Source organism: Hyperolius riggenbachi, chromosome 12 (genome assembly GCF_040937935.1).
Source record: "Hyperolius riggenbachi isolate aHypRig1 chromosome 12, aHypRig1.pri, whole genome shotgun sequence".
NCBI classification, from domain to species: Eukaryota; Metazoa; Chordata; class Amphibia; order Anura; family Hyperoliidae; genus Hyperolius; species Hyperolius riggenbachi.
In genome coordinates, this window is record NC_090657.1 from 127403786 (window position 1) to 127418857 (window position 15072).

Consider the following 15072-nt stretch of genomic DNA (forward strand, 5'->3'; position numbering starts at 1 on the left):
TGCAGATGTTTTAGAGCAAAGGAAGCCCACCTTGGAGGAGATAGGCAGCAGGAAACACAGCTATTGGAGATGAACTAGTGACTCCTCAGATGACCAGCGTCTCCAGAGGAACTTCTGTAAAAACTTGCTACAGATGTGGCTCCTTAACCCATCTGAAAGCTTTTTGTCTGCAGGTTATCAGAGGCAACAGGACTGCCCTGTCTCCTCGTTCTGCTGATGGCAGTAAGGTAACAGCAGTTGCTTCAGATTCTCCTCCTGCAGAGCAGGTAAGCCAACCTACATTTGAACCAGAGGGGTTTGTTTTATCACTTATCGACTGGGGTAACCAAGCAAAGTGGCTGAATCATATAGTTCCTGCGAGAGTTAGGGCTGGTTCACACGGGCGTCTGCTGAGCTTTTGCTTGGCATTGCGTTCAAACGCCAGCGTTTAAACGCCAGCGTTTAAAAGCTAGCTTTTGAAAGCTTTTGAAAAGCGTTCAAGGCTAGCAGTTCTGGTCTCAGCTATTGTTTCCTCGCGTTTACTGCCTCTGAAAGCAGCATGTTGCTTTTGAGACTAGACGCAACGCTGGGATCTACTGCCAGGCTTTCATGAAAGCCTGCAAAAGCCAGCTCTAAACGCTCCCATTCACTTGCATGGGATGGCAGTAGATCCCAAAAAACACTGCGCCTGAAACGCTGCGTTAAACGCCACAAAAACGCCCGTCTGAACCAGCCCTTAATGAGAAACTAGTGGCAGGATTTATAGATTCTGGGGCATTTATTACACTAGTAGAACCAGATGTTATTACCGCGAGGTGCATGCTACTTGGGAGATGTGCTAAAGTTATTTTGCCAAGCGGAATAAGAAAAGGAATTCCTATGGCGGAAATCACTCTGGACTGGGGGCAAGGGACAGTTCTGAAGACTGTTTGAGTAATGGAGAAATTACCAGCTGCTGTGTTATTAGGAAACAATGTGGGCATCCTAAGATGCAGCTTAACATGCACTGATGCCCCGGCCTCAGCCTCTCCTTTGAGAACTGTAATGACAAGTGAGAAGACCTTGGGGGTTAACTGCATTGATGTGTCTAATGTGGTTTCAAACATGTCTGACTGTGTTTCCTCTTCTAATGCTGTGTGGACAAATTCAAGAGTGTACATTGGCAATTTTGGAAGCAAAGGCAACAAACTGGAATTATGGCAGGCCTTTAGCTGGTATGGACCTGTACGTCATGTCTAGATAGCATGGAACTCTCCTGGATTTGCATTTGTGGAGTTTGAGAATCACAGAGATGCAGTCAGGGCAGTAGCTGGACTGAATGGACACATTTTATGTGGATGTCGAGTAAGAGTGGACTTGGCACATGGAAAGGCCAGGAAAAACAGCTGTGAACTCCCAGAAAATTTTTGAAAAAGCTTGGACTACTGTATCAAGGAATACAAAATGATTTATTCACAAATCTGACAGATCAAATCTCATATAATAATATACACCGTCACCTAACTAGTGCCAATCTATATAACAAGTTAAAAACACAAGCCTGGCAGATGGCCTCATAAGCCAGCTGTTTAAATAGTAAACGCTTAACAGTGAATATGAATATGATTCCTCTGACCAGAGACGTAAAACACCTCCATCTCACTCGTCCGTGCATTTATACCTAAAGTGCGCCTTGCCTAGCAGCAAATAAACGGGGGGGGGGGGGGGGGGGGGGGGGGCTATATGTAATGTATAATCCAGAAAGGTGGCAAGGATTGCAGGAATTCAACGTCACAGCAACTGCCGCACAGAGAGTTCCATCATCACAATCAACATCCGCCTTCTGGCTGCAGTAAAAAGAGTAATCTCACCAACTCAAGCACTGTACAGTAGAGGCTCCTGTTCTCGTCTCAACCTTCAGAGCATATCCTCTGGCACAGCCAGCCCTTTTCACCCGACCGAAGGGTCCTGGCATGTAGTGACTCACAGGCTGCAAAACAGGACAGTGGTAGGCAAGGCTGCTAAGCTAACAGCTGGCAGAGGCTCTGCCCACCTACGCATTTCAAACCACCCAGATTCTTCCTTGATGTGGCCTCAGCCCGCAGGTGCCTCCCTTTTCACTCCCCACACCATGCCTATCCCTCCATGCACAGCATTCACATGGAAAAGGAGAGTATGCAAAGAAGCTGTGAACTCACACCTAGCTTCAGGAGAAACAAATAAACCAAAAAGGACACATCATTTGGTATACATGGTATACATGGACCCCTAGAGTTTGCCCTACAAAGGGGTCACCTGATGGTCCATGGAGCTATGGGGGAGGCGTATGGCAAAACCTATAATATTGCTATGCTATTTATTGTACAGTTTGGGGTCTCTGTTGTGTGTCATGTTTATGTTGTATTCTGTTTTGATGCCAGGTATTGTAATCAAGGTCCTCTATTGTCACGGATTCAGATAGCTGGAGGTGACACCTGCTGAGTTCTCTATAGACTTGTTTACTTATTGAAACAAAGGTCTAGCTGATAACTTCTGTATCCTCAGATAAGACTTATTGTGATCCAGGCTTCTCTACAAGCTTCTGTGGGAGGCCTATAATAGGGGGAGGGATAGCAGTGTTGGGGAGAATTGTGCTGGAGTTGTGAGTGAACAGTTCTTTGCCAGTGCAGTTTCTAGGCTAAAATGCACCCAGGGCGAGGGTGTAAAAATTTGCCCTCCCCCCCCCCCGAGCAAGGTATGGGCGCCCGCAGTATAAGTTAGCCAGGTCTAGTTGCACTCGGTATAGGTCTCCCCAGTATAGGTAGCCAAGAATAGGTAATCCAGTATAGGTAGCCAGCTATAGGCCCCCAGTATAGGTAGCCAGGCATAGGTGAGCCAGTATAGTTGCCCCCGGTATAGGTTAGCCAGGTAGGTGCCTCCAGTATAGGTTAGATAGGCAGGTGCCCCCAGTATAAGTTAGATAGGTAGGTGCCCCACTACAGGTTAGCTAGGTGGGTGTCTCTAATATAGGTAGCCAGAATAGTTGCCCCCAGTATAGGATAGTTAGGTAGGTACCTGCAATATAGGTAGCAAGGATAGTTGCCACTTGTATAGGCTAGCTAGGTAGGTAGGTGCCCCCAATACAGGTTAGATAAGTAAGTGCCCCCAGTATAGGTTTGATAGGTAGGTGCCCTACAGTATAGGTTTGATAGGTAGGTGCCCTACAGTATAGGTTAGATAGGTAGGTGCCCCCAGTATAGGTTAGATAGGTAGGTGCCCCCAGTATAGGTTAGATAGGTAGGTGCCCCCCGGTATAGGTTAGATTAGGTAAGTTCCCCCCGTATAGGTTAAATAGGTAGCTGCCCCCCGGTATAGGTTATATTAGGTAGCTGCCCCCCAGTATAGGTTAGATTAGGTAGGTGCCCCCAGTATAGGTTAGATTAGGTAGGTGCCCCCCAGTATAGGTTAGATTAGGTAGGTGCCCCCCAGTATAGGTTAGATTAGGTAGGTGCCCCCCAGTATAGGTTAGATTAGGTAGGTGCCCCCCAGTATAGGTTGATTAGGTAGGTGCCCCCCAGTATAGGTTAGATAGGTAGCTGCCCCCCAGTATAGGTTGATTAGGTAGGTGCCCTCAGTATAGGTTGATTAGGTAGGTGCCCCCCAGTATAGGTTAGATAGGTAGCTGCCCCCCAGTATAGGTTAGATTAGGTAGGTGCCCCCAGTATAGGTTAGATTAGGTAGGTGCCCCCCAGTATAGGTTAGATTAGGTAGCTTCCCCCCCAGTATGTTAGATAGGTAGGTGCCCCCCAGTATAGGTTAGATTAGGTAAGTGCCCCCAGTATAGGTTAGATAGGTAGGTGCCCCCCAGTATAGGTTAGATAGGTAGGTGCCCCCAGTATGGGTTAGATTAGGTAGGTGCCCCCCAGTATAGGTTAGATTAGGTAGGTGCCCCCCAGTATAGATTAGGTAGGTGCCCCCCAGTATAGGTTAGATAGGTAGGTGCCCCCCAGTATAGGTTAGATAGGTAGGTGCCCCAGTATAGGTTAGATTAGGTAGCTGCCCCCCTGTATAGGTTAGATAGGTAGGTGCCCCCCAGTATAGATTAGGTAGGTGCCCCCCAGTATAGGTTAGATTAGGTAGGTGCCCCCCAGTATAGGTTAGATTAGGTAGGTGCCCTAGTATAGGTTAGATTAGGTAGGTGCCCCCCAGTATAGGTTAGATAGGTAGCTGCCCCCCAGTACAGGTTAGATAGGTAGGTGCCCCCCAGTACAGGTTAGATTAGGTATGTGCCCCCCAGTATAGGTTAGATAGGTAGGTGCCCCCCAGTATAGGTTAGATTAGGTAGGTGCCCCCCAGTATAGGTTAGATTAGGTAGGTGCCCCCCAGTATAGGTTAGATAGGCAGCTTCCCCCAGTATAGGTTAGGTAGGTCCACCCCCCATAATGGAGGGGGGAGCCGGAGCCGCGGGGAGGGCAGCCCGACCTCTCCCTCCCTCTCCCCGAGCCGCCCTCCGCGCTCCCCCCGCAGACACAGAGTAATTACGTAGCAGGAAGCTCTGTGCATAACTACTCACCTTCCTGTGTTCCACTCGTAGCTGATTCCCTTCTCGTCATAGACGCTGATACACACGCTGCTTCCGGCTAAACAGGAAGCAGCGTGTGTATCAGCGTCTATGACGATAGATCAGCTGCGAGTGGAACGCAGGAAGGTGAGTAGTTATGCACAGAGCTTCCTGCTGCGTAATTACTCTGCGTCTGAGGGGGGAGCACGGAGGGCGGCCCGGGGAGAGGGAGGGCTTCCCTTCTCGCGGCTCCGGCTCCGCCCTCCTTTACAGCACCCCCGTCACAACAGCGCCCAGGGCGGCGGCATGGGCCGCACGGCCCTAAAAACGGGCCTGTTCTTTGCTGTGTTTTCGTCAATGGAGTTTTCGATTTTTACTATTGCGTGTGATGGAGTTCTTTCTACTGCTTGAGATGGTATAAAGGAGATATCTTCGAACTATTGGTCTGCTTGTGGTGTATGGATACTCTTCTCGTCATACCCAGTATAGGCTAGGTAGGTACAGGTTGTCCCCCAGTATAGGCTAGGTAGGTACAGGTGTCGCCCCGTATAGGCTAGCTATGTATAGACGTTCCCCAGTATAAGTTAAATGGGTGTAGTGGCTCCAGTACAATTTAGGCAGCAATAGGAGAGCTAGTATATGTATCCCCCCAATCCAGCTGCTTTACTCGCCAAGCCTTGTTCCAGCGATGGCTACAGCCTCCCTGCAAAGCTCCAGTATTCTCCGGTATGGGAGGATCAGGACTGAGCAGCGTCATGACGTCCGATCCTCCCCATACCGAAGAATACCAGAGCTGTGTAGGGAGGCTGCAGCTATCTCTGGAGTAATGCTTCATACGCACTTGAGATAAAAGTCTTTGGAAAAGGCAAGATCACAGACCAATTTTACCCCATTCCATGTAGTATGAGAGCCATACTCTACACAGTCTATTCTATGGAGCTGCACTCCCCATCAGATAAAATCTTTGCAAGATGCTGCACACAAAGATGCCTGTACACACTCAAAAGATCATTATCTGCAAAAGATCTGTTCCTGCAAAAGATCCATTCCTGCAAAATGCATTCATAGTCTATGAGATCTGCAGATCATCATACACGCCTTGTTTAACAGACTTCATCTGCATATCTGGCAATCATCTGCAGATCTGAAAATCCATCCTGGTGGATCTGATCTGCAGATGATTGTCTGTTAAACAAGGCGTGTATGAGGATCTGCAGATATCATAGACTATGAATGCATTTTGCAGGAACGGATTTTTTGCAGGAACAGATCTTTTGCAGATAATGATCTTTTGAGTGTGTACGGGCATCTTTTGTGTGCAGCATCCTGCAAAGATTTTATCTGATGGGGAGTGCAGCTCCATAGAATAGACTGTGTAGAGTATGGCTCTCATACTACATGGAAGGGGGTAAAATTGGTCTGTGATCTTGCCTTTTACAAAGACTTTTATCTCAAGTGTGTATGAAGCATAAGGCTTGGTAAGTAAAGCGGAGGGGTGCGGGGCACGTATACTAGCATCCCTATTTCTGCCTACATTGTACTGGAGCCCCTACACCTATTTAACTTATACTGGGGAACTCCTATGGATAGCAAAACCTCCTGAGCAACACTGTGTTGGGCATACTGCTCATTCAGCAAAAATTTCTTGCCCGACACAGGGACATGCATATCGCTCAGAAGGTTAAGGGGCCAGAGACTGCTGGTACCGAAGTTGTTTTTAATAAAGGAGTACATGCTATAGAAGTGTTAAACACTGGATTTAACCATACACGCTTTACAGTCTCAGGAACAGGTGATCAACAAATCCTTTTCCTAATGTAGTGATGGCTGTGCAAGAGTTAGTTGTATTTCAAGTCCGAGGCAAGAATGTAGCTCTCCATTAGGTTAGACCCTCTTTTCTGAGACAGAATCTGGTAGAAGAAGCGACAAATTCAGCAGTCACTTATCTGTAAATTTACAGGAGTGTTTGTTTTTGTTATGCTTTGATTATTAGTGGTATGAGAGTTAAGGGTTAAAAGCATTGAGAAAGAATTAAAGAGACACTGAAGCGAAAAAAAATATAATGATATGATTTGTATGTGTAGTACAGCTAAGAAATAAAACATTAAGATCAGATACATCAGTCTAATTGTTTCCAGTACAGAAAGAGTTAAGAAACTCCAGTGGTTATCTCTATACAAAAGAGCCATTAAGCTCTACGACTTTCAAAGTCGTGGAGAGGGCTGTTTTCTGACTTTTATTATCTCAACTGTTAGTTAACTATTTACTTTTTCTCTGCCAGAGGAGAGGTCATTAGTTCAGACTGCTCTGAAAGAATCATTTTGAATTCTGAATGTTGTGTAATCTGCACATATTAGAGAATGATGCAATGTTAGAAAAAACACTATATACCTGAAAATAAAAATATGAGAATATTTTCTTTGCTGCTAATCTTCTAGTAATTATTCATAGTACACAACCAATTCATTATATCATATATATTTTTTCGCTTCAGTGTCTCTTTAACTGCACACACTTTAAGCTTGCATGCTAATAATATGAAACTTGAAATTGAGCCATTTAAACTCGGGGGGCTTATTGGGTTTGATATGCTCAATTGCAAATAGCATGCTTTTTGGTTGTTTGCTTGCACACACACTGGATATTTGCTTCTCCATGATCATTTTTGCAGAGATATGTGCTTTAATTATGGTAATGGTTGTTATAAAGAATGATTTGACTGTAAACAAAAATGTGTTTCTTAATTAGAGAGAGATCGCAGAACTGTGTTCATCGCCCTTACTGTAATCAGTCTAGTTGGGACAGTCCTATTTTTTCTCATCAGGACTCCAGCTTCAAACGCTGCTCAGTTGATCGAGGATGAGGATGGAAACTCTGACATTCTGGAAATCAACTCGTAAGTATATTACATCCAGGAATCCTAAATGGTATGTGCATGTTTTTTTCTTTAGTCATTTAAAACTAAAAAGGTTTTGAGCTGAAATACTAACTGCAGTGTGAGCTGACAGTGAGAGTAATTAGTAAGAAGAGCACTGTGTGGATTTTACATGCTGTATACCTGGATAATTTTCAATGTCTTAACTTTTTAAAAATGACAGTTTTAAAGTTTTGCTAACAGAAATGTAAAACACTTTGAATAATGGCTTATTCAAATAGCCAGTGGTGCTGAGCACAACGCTCCCCTTTACTGCAAACTGCAACAAAGTGCTTTGTATAAGAGTGCTGCGTTTAGGCATATTGATGGTTTCTGTACCTTTGAGGGAGCTATAGTTAACTACAGTGCTGCCAGTAATTATTCATTCCCCTGATAAATTTTGACTTAGTTACTTTTATTCAACCAGCAAGTATTTTTTTGACGGAAAATGACATAGGCATCTCCCAAAAGATATGATGATTTACTCAGCTTTTATTTACATTTGAGCAAAAAGTTTCCAGCCCTAAATTATTCATACTCTTCACAAACTGTCAGTCTGTGGGAAAATCCAAAGTATATACCATTCCAAATAGTCCAATTACCCTGCATTGCCCTTCCAAAGTATCCCAATTACACTGATTAAGCAATCAGTGCGTATTGTGGCTGCTCACAAGTCAGGAACAGGCTATTTCTAAACGTTTTCAAGTTCCAGTGGCTACAGTGCAAAGTATTATTCAAAAATACAAGATGTTCCGCACTGTGGGAAATCTCAGAGGACGTGGTCAGAAGCCAAAGGTGTCACCTGTACTGGCAAGGAGGTTTGTGAGAGGTGAGAAAGAATCCAAGGATCACCACCAAAACCATCCTGGTGAACCTGGGCTCTGCTGGTGGCAATGTCTCAAGGCAGACAAGCCAATGGACACTGCACACTGCTGGGGTTCCATGGATGCAGACCAAGTAGTATGCCACTTCTCCAGATAAGGCACACAAAATCTCACTTGAGCTTTGCAAATGCTCATCTAGACAAAGAAGTAGACTTCTGGTCTTCTGTGTTATGGTCAGATGAAACAAAAATTGAATTGTCTGGTCACAATGAGGTTTCCTTGATTTGGCGTAAAAAAAAAAAAAAAAAAAGGAAGAAACCTTCAAACCAAAGAACACCATCCCCACTGTCAAACATGGTGGTGGTAACCTAATGCTTTGTGGGCGTTTTTCAGCCAATGGACCAGGGAACCTAATCCCAGTAAACTGCACCATGAAAAAGAGCAAAATACATGAGGATTCTCAACGACAACATTGGACAGTCTGTAGAGAAACTTGGCCTTGGACACCAGTGTACATTTCAGCATGACAATGACCCAAAACGCACGGCAAAAGTGGTGAAAAAATGGTTATCAGACAACAACATTAACATTTTGGAGTCCTGACTTGACTCCAATTGAGACTCTGTGAAGGGAGCTAAAGACCAGGGTGATGGCAAGAAGTCCCTCCAACCTGAAAGATTTGGAGCTCATTGCAAACGATGAATAGTCAAAAATACCTGGAGACTTGGAAAATGCTGGTCTGCATTTATAGGAAGTATTTGTTTGCTGTAATGGCCAATAAAGTATTTTCTATTGATTATTGAGACAGGTATGAATATTTTGGACTGGACACATTTTGCTTTAGATGTAAATAAAAGCTGTGAATTTTTTTTAACACAATAATGCCTCTTGTAAATCGTCTTATCTTTTGGGAGGCACCTATGTCATTTACCTTCAAAAAATTACTTGCTGATTCAATACAAGTAACAAAGTCAAAATTTGCCAGGGGTATGAATAATTATGAGCAGCACTTTAGGTACCAGGTAGTGTCCTGAAAGGGAGTCATATTGCTCACAAATTTCTGTCTGGACAAGGATATAGATAGACAGGCGGCACCTTTTATACTTACTGGTTGTGGACCAGCATAAAAGCGCAATACTATTTCGCGGTTCCCATTGCTTGGGCCCCGATTTTTGGAAGTCCTGGATCCGGGGTGGTTCCTGGTCCTCTTCTTACCACTGAATGCGAGACCTACAACCTTATAACGTGGGTTGTCAGCAGTTGGTAAGCTCCCTCTAATCCTTTGGGTGACTGTCTACCACTTGGATATGAGAACTCAATGATCACTTTGGTCTTGTTAAGGATTTTGCTATATAAGATCTCCAGGTCTTAAAAAATCATCCCACAGTGGTCTCCCTGCATATTTCCACAATAAACCACTCTGCATCAGATTATTCATAATCTCACGGAGGGGGTTGGGGGGGGGGGGTGTATCAGGGGAAAGCCAATGACGCAGTATTGCCTTTTTAGTAGTCAAAAGTATAAAAGATTAAAATGTTCAAATGTAGTTAATGAGCCATGCTTCTCATCCTCTAGTAAATTAGGGCTCTGAAAAAAACAATAAAGAAGATGGAGGGGTCTAATATTACCCAGTATAGCTTGGATTAGAGAAATGGCCCTCTGCCAAACTTGTTGATGACAGGGCAAAGCTACAGCATATGGTTTAAATCAGGATCTTCATATGAACATTTAGGACACCCCGTGGAATAAGCAGTATTAATAATAATATCAATTTTTATAAGACTATGAAACCGCCAGGTGGCATAATTGTCCTAAATATGGGAATATGACATTCCAGAATGTTTGCTAAGACCTCCTAACCCAAACATCTAAAATATTTTTCAAACTTCCACTGGCAGAATCTAGCATTTAAAATGTATTTCAAAGTAATACATTCTATTATATGTAACTAGGCTACCTAAGCCTGTTTAAAAACGGGCTCTAGGTAGTGATTTAAGCGCGGCCGCCCGCCGTGCACCCGCCCGCCGCGCACAGATGGCCTCCCTGGCCTCACCTCCCGTCCCAACGGCTTTCTGTACTGTGCACATGCGCAGTACAAAAAAAGCTTCGGATGGACGGTCAGAGAGGGAAAGAGGATGATGCAGGGACAGTTAGGTTTTATCGTATAGGATTATAGGCTTTAACAATAATTCTTTCAAAAAAAATAAATTAAATAAAATGCACGCACGCACGCGCGCTTGCAAAAGTGTTCGCCCCCTTGAAGTTTTCCACATTTTGTCATATTACTGCCACAAACATGAGTCAATTTTATTGGAATTCCACGTGAAAGACCAATACAGACATTTCCTGATGAGTGTTAATGACTAGATAGAGTGCACCTGTGTGTAATCTAATGTCAGTACAAATACAGCTGCTCTGTGATGGCCTCAGAGGTTGTCTAAGAGAATGTTGGGAGCAATAACACCATGAAGTCACAAGAACACACCAGACAGGTCAGGGATAAAGTTATTGAGAAATTTAAAGCAGGCTTAAGCTGGCCATACACTGGCCCGATTTACCGCCGTTTCGACAGCAGATTCGATCACTGGGATCGAATCTGCTGCCAATCGTTCGCGCTACACGCCGAATTTCGATTCATTTCGTCCGATCCCGTCGATCGCGGCGTGCGGAAAATTACCGTCGATCGCCCGCGGGTAAAGAGCGCATCGCTAGCGGCGTTCGAGTGCCCGACGACCGACGCAATAGAGCCCGCATACATTACCTGCTCCGCCGCCGCGACTGCCCCCGCTCGTCTCCGCTCTTCTCCGCTCTGGTCTCCGGCATGCCTTCACTTATTCCTGCCCGGCAGGAAGTTTAAACAGTAGAGGGCGCTCTACTGTTTAAACTTCCTGCCGGGCAGGAAGAAGTGAAGCATGCTGGAGCTGGAGACCAGAGCGGAGAAGAAGAGCGGAGAGAGACCCGGGAGTCGCGCCGGCGGAGCAGGTAATGTATGCGAGCGGGCAGGGGCAGCAGCACCACCACCACAGATTGTGATCGGTTTCAGGCTGAAATCGGTTCACAATCTGTTTGCAGTAAAGGCAGCCATACGATCCCTCTCTGATCAGATTCGATCAGATAGGGATCTGTCAGCTGGTCGAATCTGATGGCAAATCGACCAGTGTATGGCCACCTTTAGGCTACAAAAAGATTGCCAAAGCCTTGAACATCTCACGGAGCACAGTTCAAGCGATCATTCAGAAATGGAAGGAGTATGGCACAACTGTAAATCTACCAAGACAAGTCAGCCTAAACTCACAGGCCGAACAAGGAGAGCGCTGATCAGAAATGCAGTCAAGAGGCCCATGGTGACTCTGGACGAGCTGCAGAGATCTACAGCTCAGGTGGGGGAATCTGTCCATAGGACAACTATTAGTTGTGCACTGCAGAAAGTTGGCCTTTATGGAAGAGTAGCAAGAAGAAAGCCATTATTAATAGAAAAGCATAAGAAGTCCCATTTGCAGTTTGCCACAAGCCATGTGGGGGACACAGCAAACATGTGGAAGAAGATGCTCTGGTCAGATGAGACCAAAATGGAACTTTTTTGGCCAAAATGCAAAACGCTATGTGTGACGGAAAACTAACACTGCACATCACTCTGAACACACCATCCCCACTGTCAAATATGGTGGTGGCAGCATTATGCTCTGGGGGTGCTTCTCTTCAGCAGGGACAGGGAAGCTGGTCAGAATTGATGGGAAGATGGATGGAGCCAAATACAGGGCAATCTTGGAAGAAAAACTCATGGAGTCAGCAAAAGACTTGAGACTGGGGCGGAGGTTCACCTTCCAGCAGGACAACGACCCTAAACATAAAGCCAGGGCAACAATGGAATGGTTTAATACAAAACATATCCATGTGTTAGAATGGCACAGTCAAAGTCCAGATCTAAATCCAATCGAGAATCTGTGGCAAGATCTGAAAACTGCTGTTCACAAATGCTGTCTATCTAATATGACTGATCTGGAGCTGTTTTGCAAAGAAGAATGGGCAAGGATTTCTGTCTCTAGATGTGCAAAGCTGGTAGAGACATACCCTAAAAGACTGGCAGCTGTAATTGCAGCATAAGGTGGTTCTACAAAGTATTGACTCAGGGGGCTGAATAATTACGCATACCCCACTTTGCAGTTATTTAAGAAAAAATGTTTGGAATCATCATATATCATCATGAGATATATATATATATATATATATATATATATATATATATATATATATCTTTCATTTAGATTAATAATTATGTGTAATAACAGAGCAAATATACATATGATTCCTGCAGTAATATAATATTTAAACGTGTTTCTTTCAGTCTTCACATAAAACGTTTATCTATAACCTTGATATTGGAAAGATGCTTGAAACATAAACAAACAAGTTTTAGCTTCTGTAACTAAAATAATCTTATGAGTTTTACTGCCTTGAATATGCTGAGTTGTCCCAGAGCAATATTTTAAAAGAAGTAGCCCAACTTTACAGTTTACAATGAAATGTTGCATAGAACATTAAAACTTAAAAATTACACGTATGACCGCTTTTCCTGTATAAATAAACCGCTAGAATTCTGACAGTAAGATTACTCTGTGAATGTCGATAAGGCCCCTTCACCGGAATATATGGACAATTAATTATTTTATACTGCATCTCCCTCCATTCTGAACTCACAACAGCCTTACGAATACTAGCCCAAGCCGATAAACTCTCCGGTTTTAAACTTAATTACAACAAATCAAAGACTATCTATTTTGGTATTTTGGAGGCCCAATAGACTTCCTGTGGAAAGGAGCATGATGTGGGATTCCAGCACTCACAAATACTGCAGCAGAAGACTGGACTCTTCTGTAGAGGAATTAGGACTGTAAGGGTGCTGGTCCCTTTAAATGGCATACTTAAGCTGTGTACAAGTAGTGAACATATTGTAGAGAGGAGGAGAGGTAGAGCTGCCACTGCGATTAGGAAAATTTATTAGCAATCAAGTAAAAAGCACTTAGTCATAGATGCAGATACAGGATATAGCGGACTAAGTGGGCACCAGGTCAGGATCCCCGTATCCCCCTGCGGACATCCGTTTCGCACTGCGGGTGATTGTTCACCGCAATGGGGAGAGTTGCGGGCTGGCTGCATCAGTGTGAGTTACATACCCACGTCACAGTGGCACTTCCACCTACGTCAGCCGACCATGCCCCCAGTTACCATGCTTACCAATGATGCCCACTCGTCCATGTGAAGAGGATGGGGAGCGTCCATGTAACATAGCAACCCCGGCCCAACGTGTCAGTGTGCCCCGCCAAATGTACTGTCGCCCCGCTCACGAGCATAATAATGCGCAAAGGAATGCTTATAAGAGTCAAACACTTACTATATTAGAGGTACAGACTACAAAATACATAAGGTCTAAAATGACCGTGGCAAAAGGCAACTCACACCGGCACATGTAGCCAAGGTAAAAACCAATGGTAAAATGTAATAAAGTCCAAGAGACAGATAGAGGGGAGCAGCTACAAGCGGCAACAAGATAATCATGCGGCATAGGAAGGTCATAAGAATATACTTAGAAGAGCAAGAACATGAACTAAGGAAAGGCTGCACAGGCATGCGCAGCAAATAAAATGCCACCGGGCTGCGCAGGCACGTGCAGCATAAGAAAAAGGATACCTGAAGAATAGATCCAAATGCCAGGACAGAGAGGGGGAAGGGGGGGGGGGCGCCTCTCCTGGAGATGGCTGTAAAACACCACAGTGGTTCCAATGCATCCCAAACAGAGCAAATGTGTATGCAGGGACATCTGTGAAACAGAGGGAGGGCGGAGGAGCCAAAGAGGATAAAGGAGGGGGAAGGGGGGAGCCAGGGACTGGAACACTTAGCAAATGATATATTTTTATGCATTCATTTCTCTAGAAAACAAGCCAATTTGTTCTTGTCATTTAATCCCAGAGGCCCCAGAGCATTAGTTTGCATGATCCACCGGGCTTCATGTTGCAAAAGGGTACGTTCTCTATCTCCTGCCCCCCGATGTGCAAAAGGTATAGTCTCCAAGTCAAAGAATGTTAGACAAGAACGAATTGGCTTGATTTCTAGAGAAATGAATGCATAGAAATATATCATTCCCCCCTTCCCCCCCCCCCCCCCCCTCTCTCTGTCCTGGTCTTTGGACCTATTCTTTAGGTTTCCTTTTTCTTATGCTGCACATGCCTGCGCATGCTGGTGGCATTTTATTTGCTGCGCATGCCCGTGCAGCCTTTCCTTGGTTCACGTTCTTCCCCTTCAAAGTAAGTTTTTATGACCTTCCTATCTATATGCATTCCCACATGATTCACTTGTCACCGCTTGTAGCTGCTCCTCCTTCTCTCTCTCTCTATCTCTCTCGGACTTTATTACATTTCCCATTGTTTTTTTTTTACCCTGGCTACATATGCCGGTGTGAGTCGACTTTTGCTGCCGTCATTTAAGCTCTTACATATTTTGCAGTCTGTACCTCTAATATAAAAGACACAGAAGAAGGCGTGGACAACGAAAAGCATAGTGACGTCAGGTGGCTTTGTGCACCCAGCCCCCGCCGGTGAGACGTCTCTCTCCAAACTCCATCTCGCTGTCAGCCCTGGCCAGGCTCTTAGCAGCTTGAGAGGACCTGCTGGTGGCCGCTTGATGAACGCTTTTTATACATCAATATAGTAAGTGTAATATCTTAAAGCGTGTTTATTATTAGAAAGGTTAATGCACTATTGAAGCGCTCCCTTCCCCCTTTGTTGTTTTTTCATTAGTTACTGGTGCCACCCAGTTAAGGGAGCTGCTCCAAACACAAA

The 15072-nt window shown here is 44.7% G+C and overlaps 1 protein-coding gene across 3 annotated transcripts in view; it reads left to right on the plus strand.

Annotated features, from left to right (window-relative positions):
- Positions 1–15072, plus strand: part of MFSD11 (major facilitator superfamily domain containing 11) — a 722948-nt gene that overhangs the window by 261439 nt on the left and 446437 nt on the right. For all 3 annotated transcript variants that reach the window (XM_068263650.1, XM_068263651.1, XM_068263652.1), the window contains exon 8: positions 7247–7394. In XM_068263650.1, the coding sequence (XP_068119751.1) occupies positions 7247–7394 (148 nt within the window). The remainder of the gene's footprint in view (positions 1–7246; positions 7395–15072) is intronic.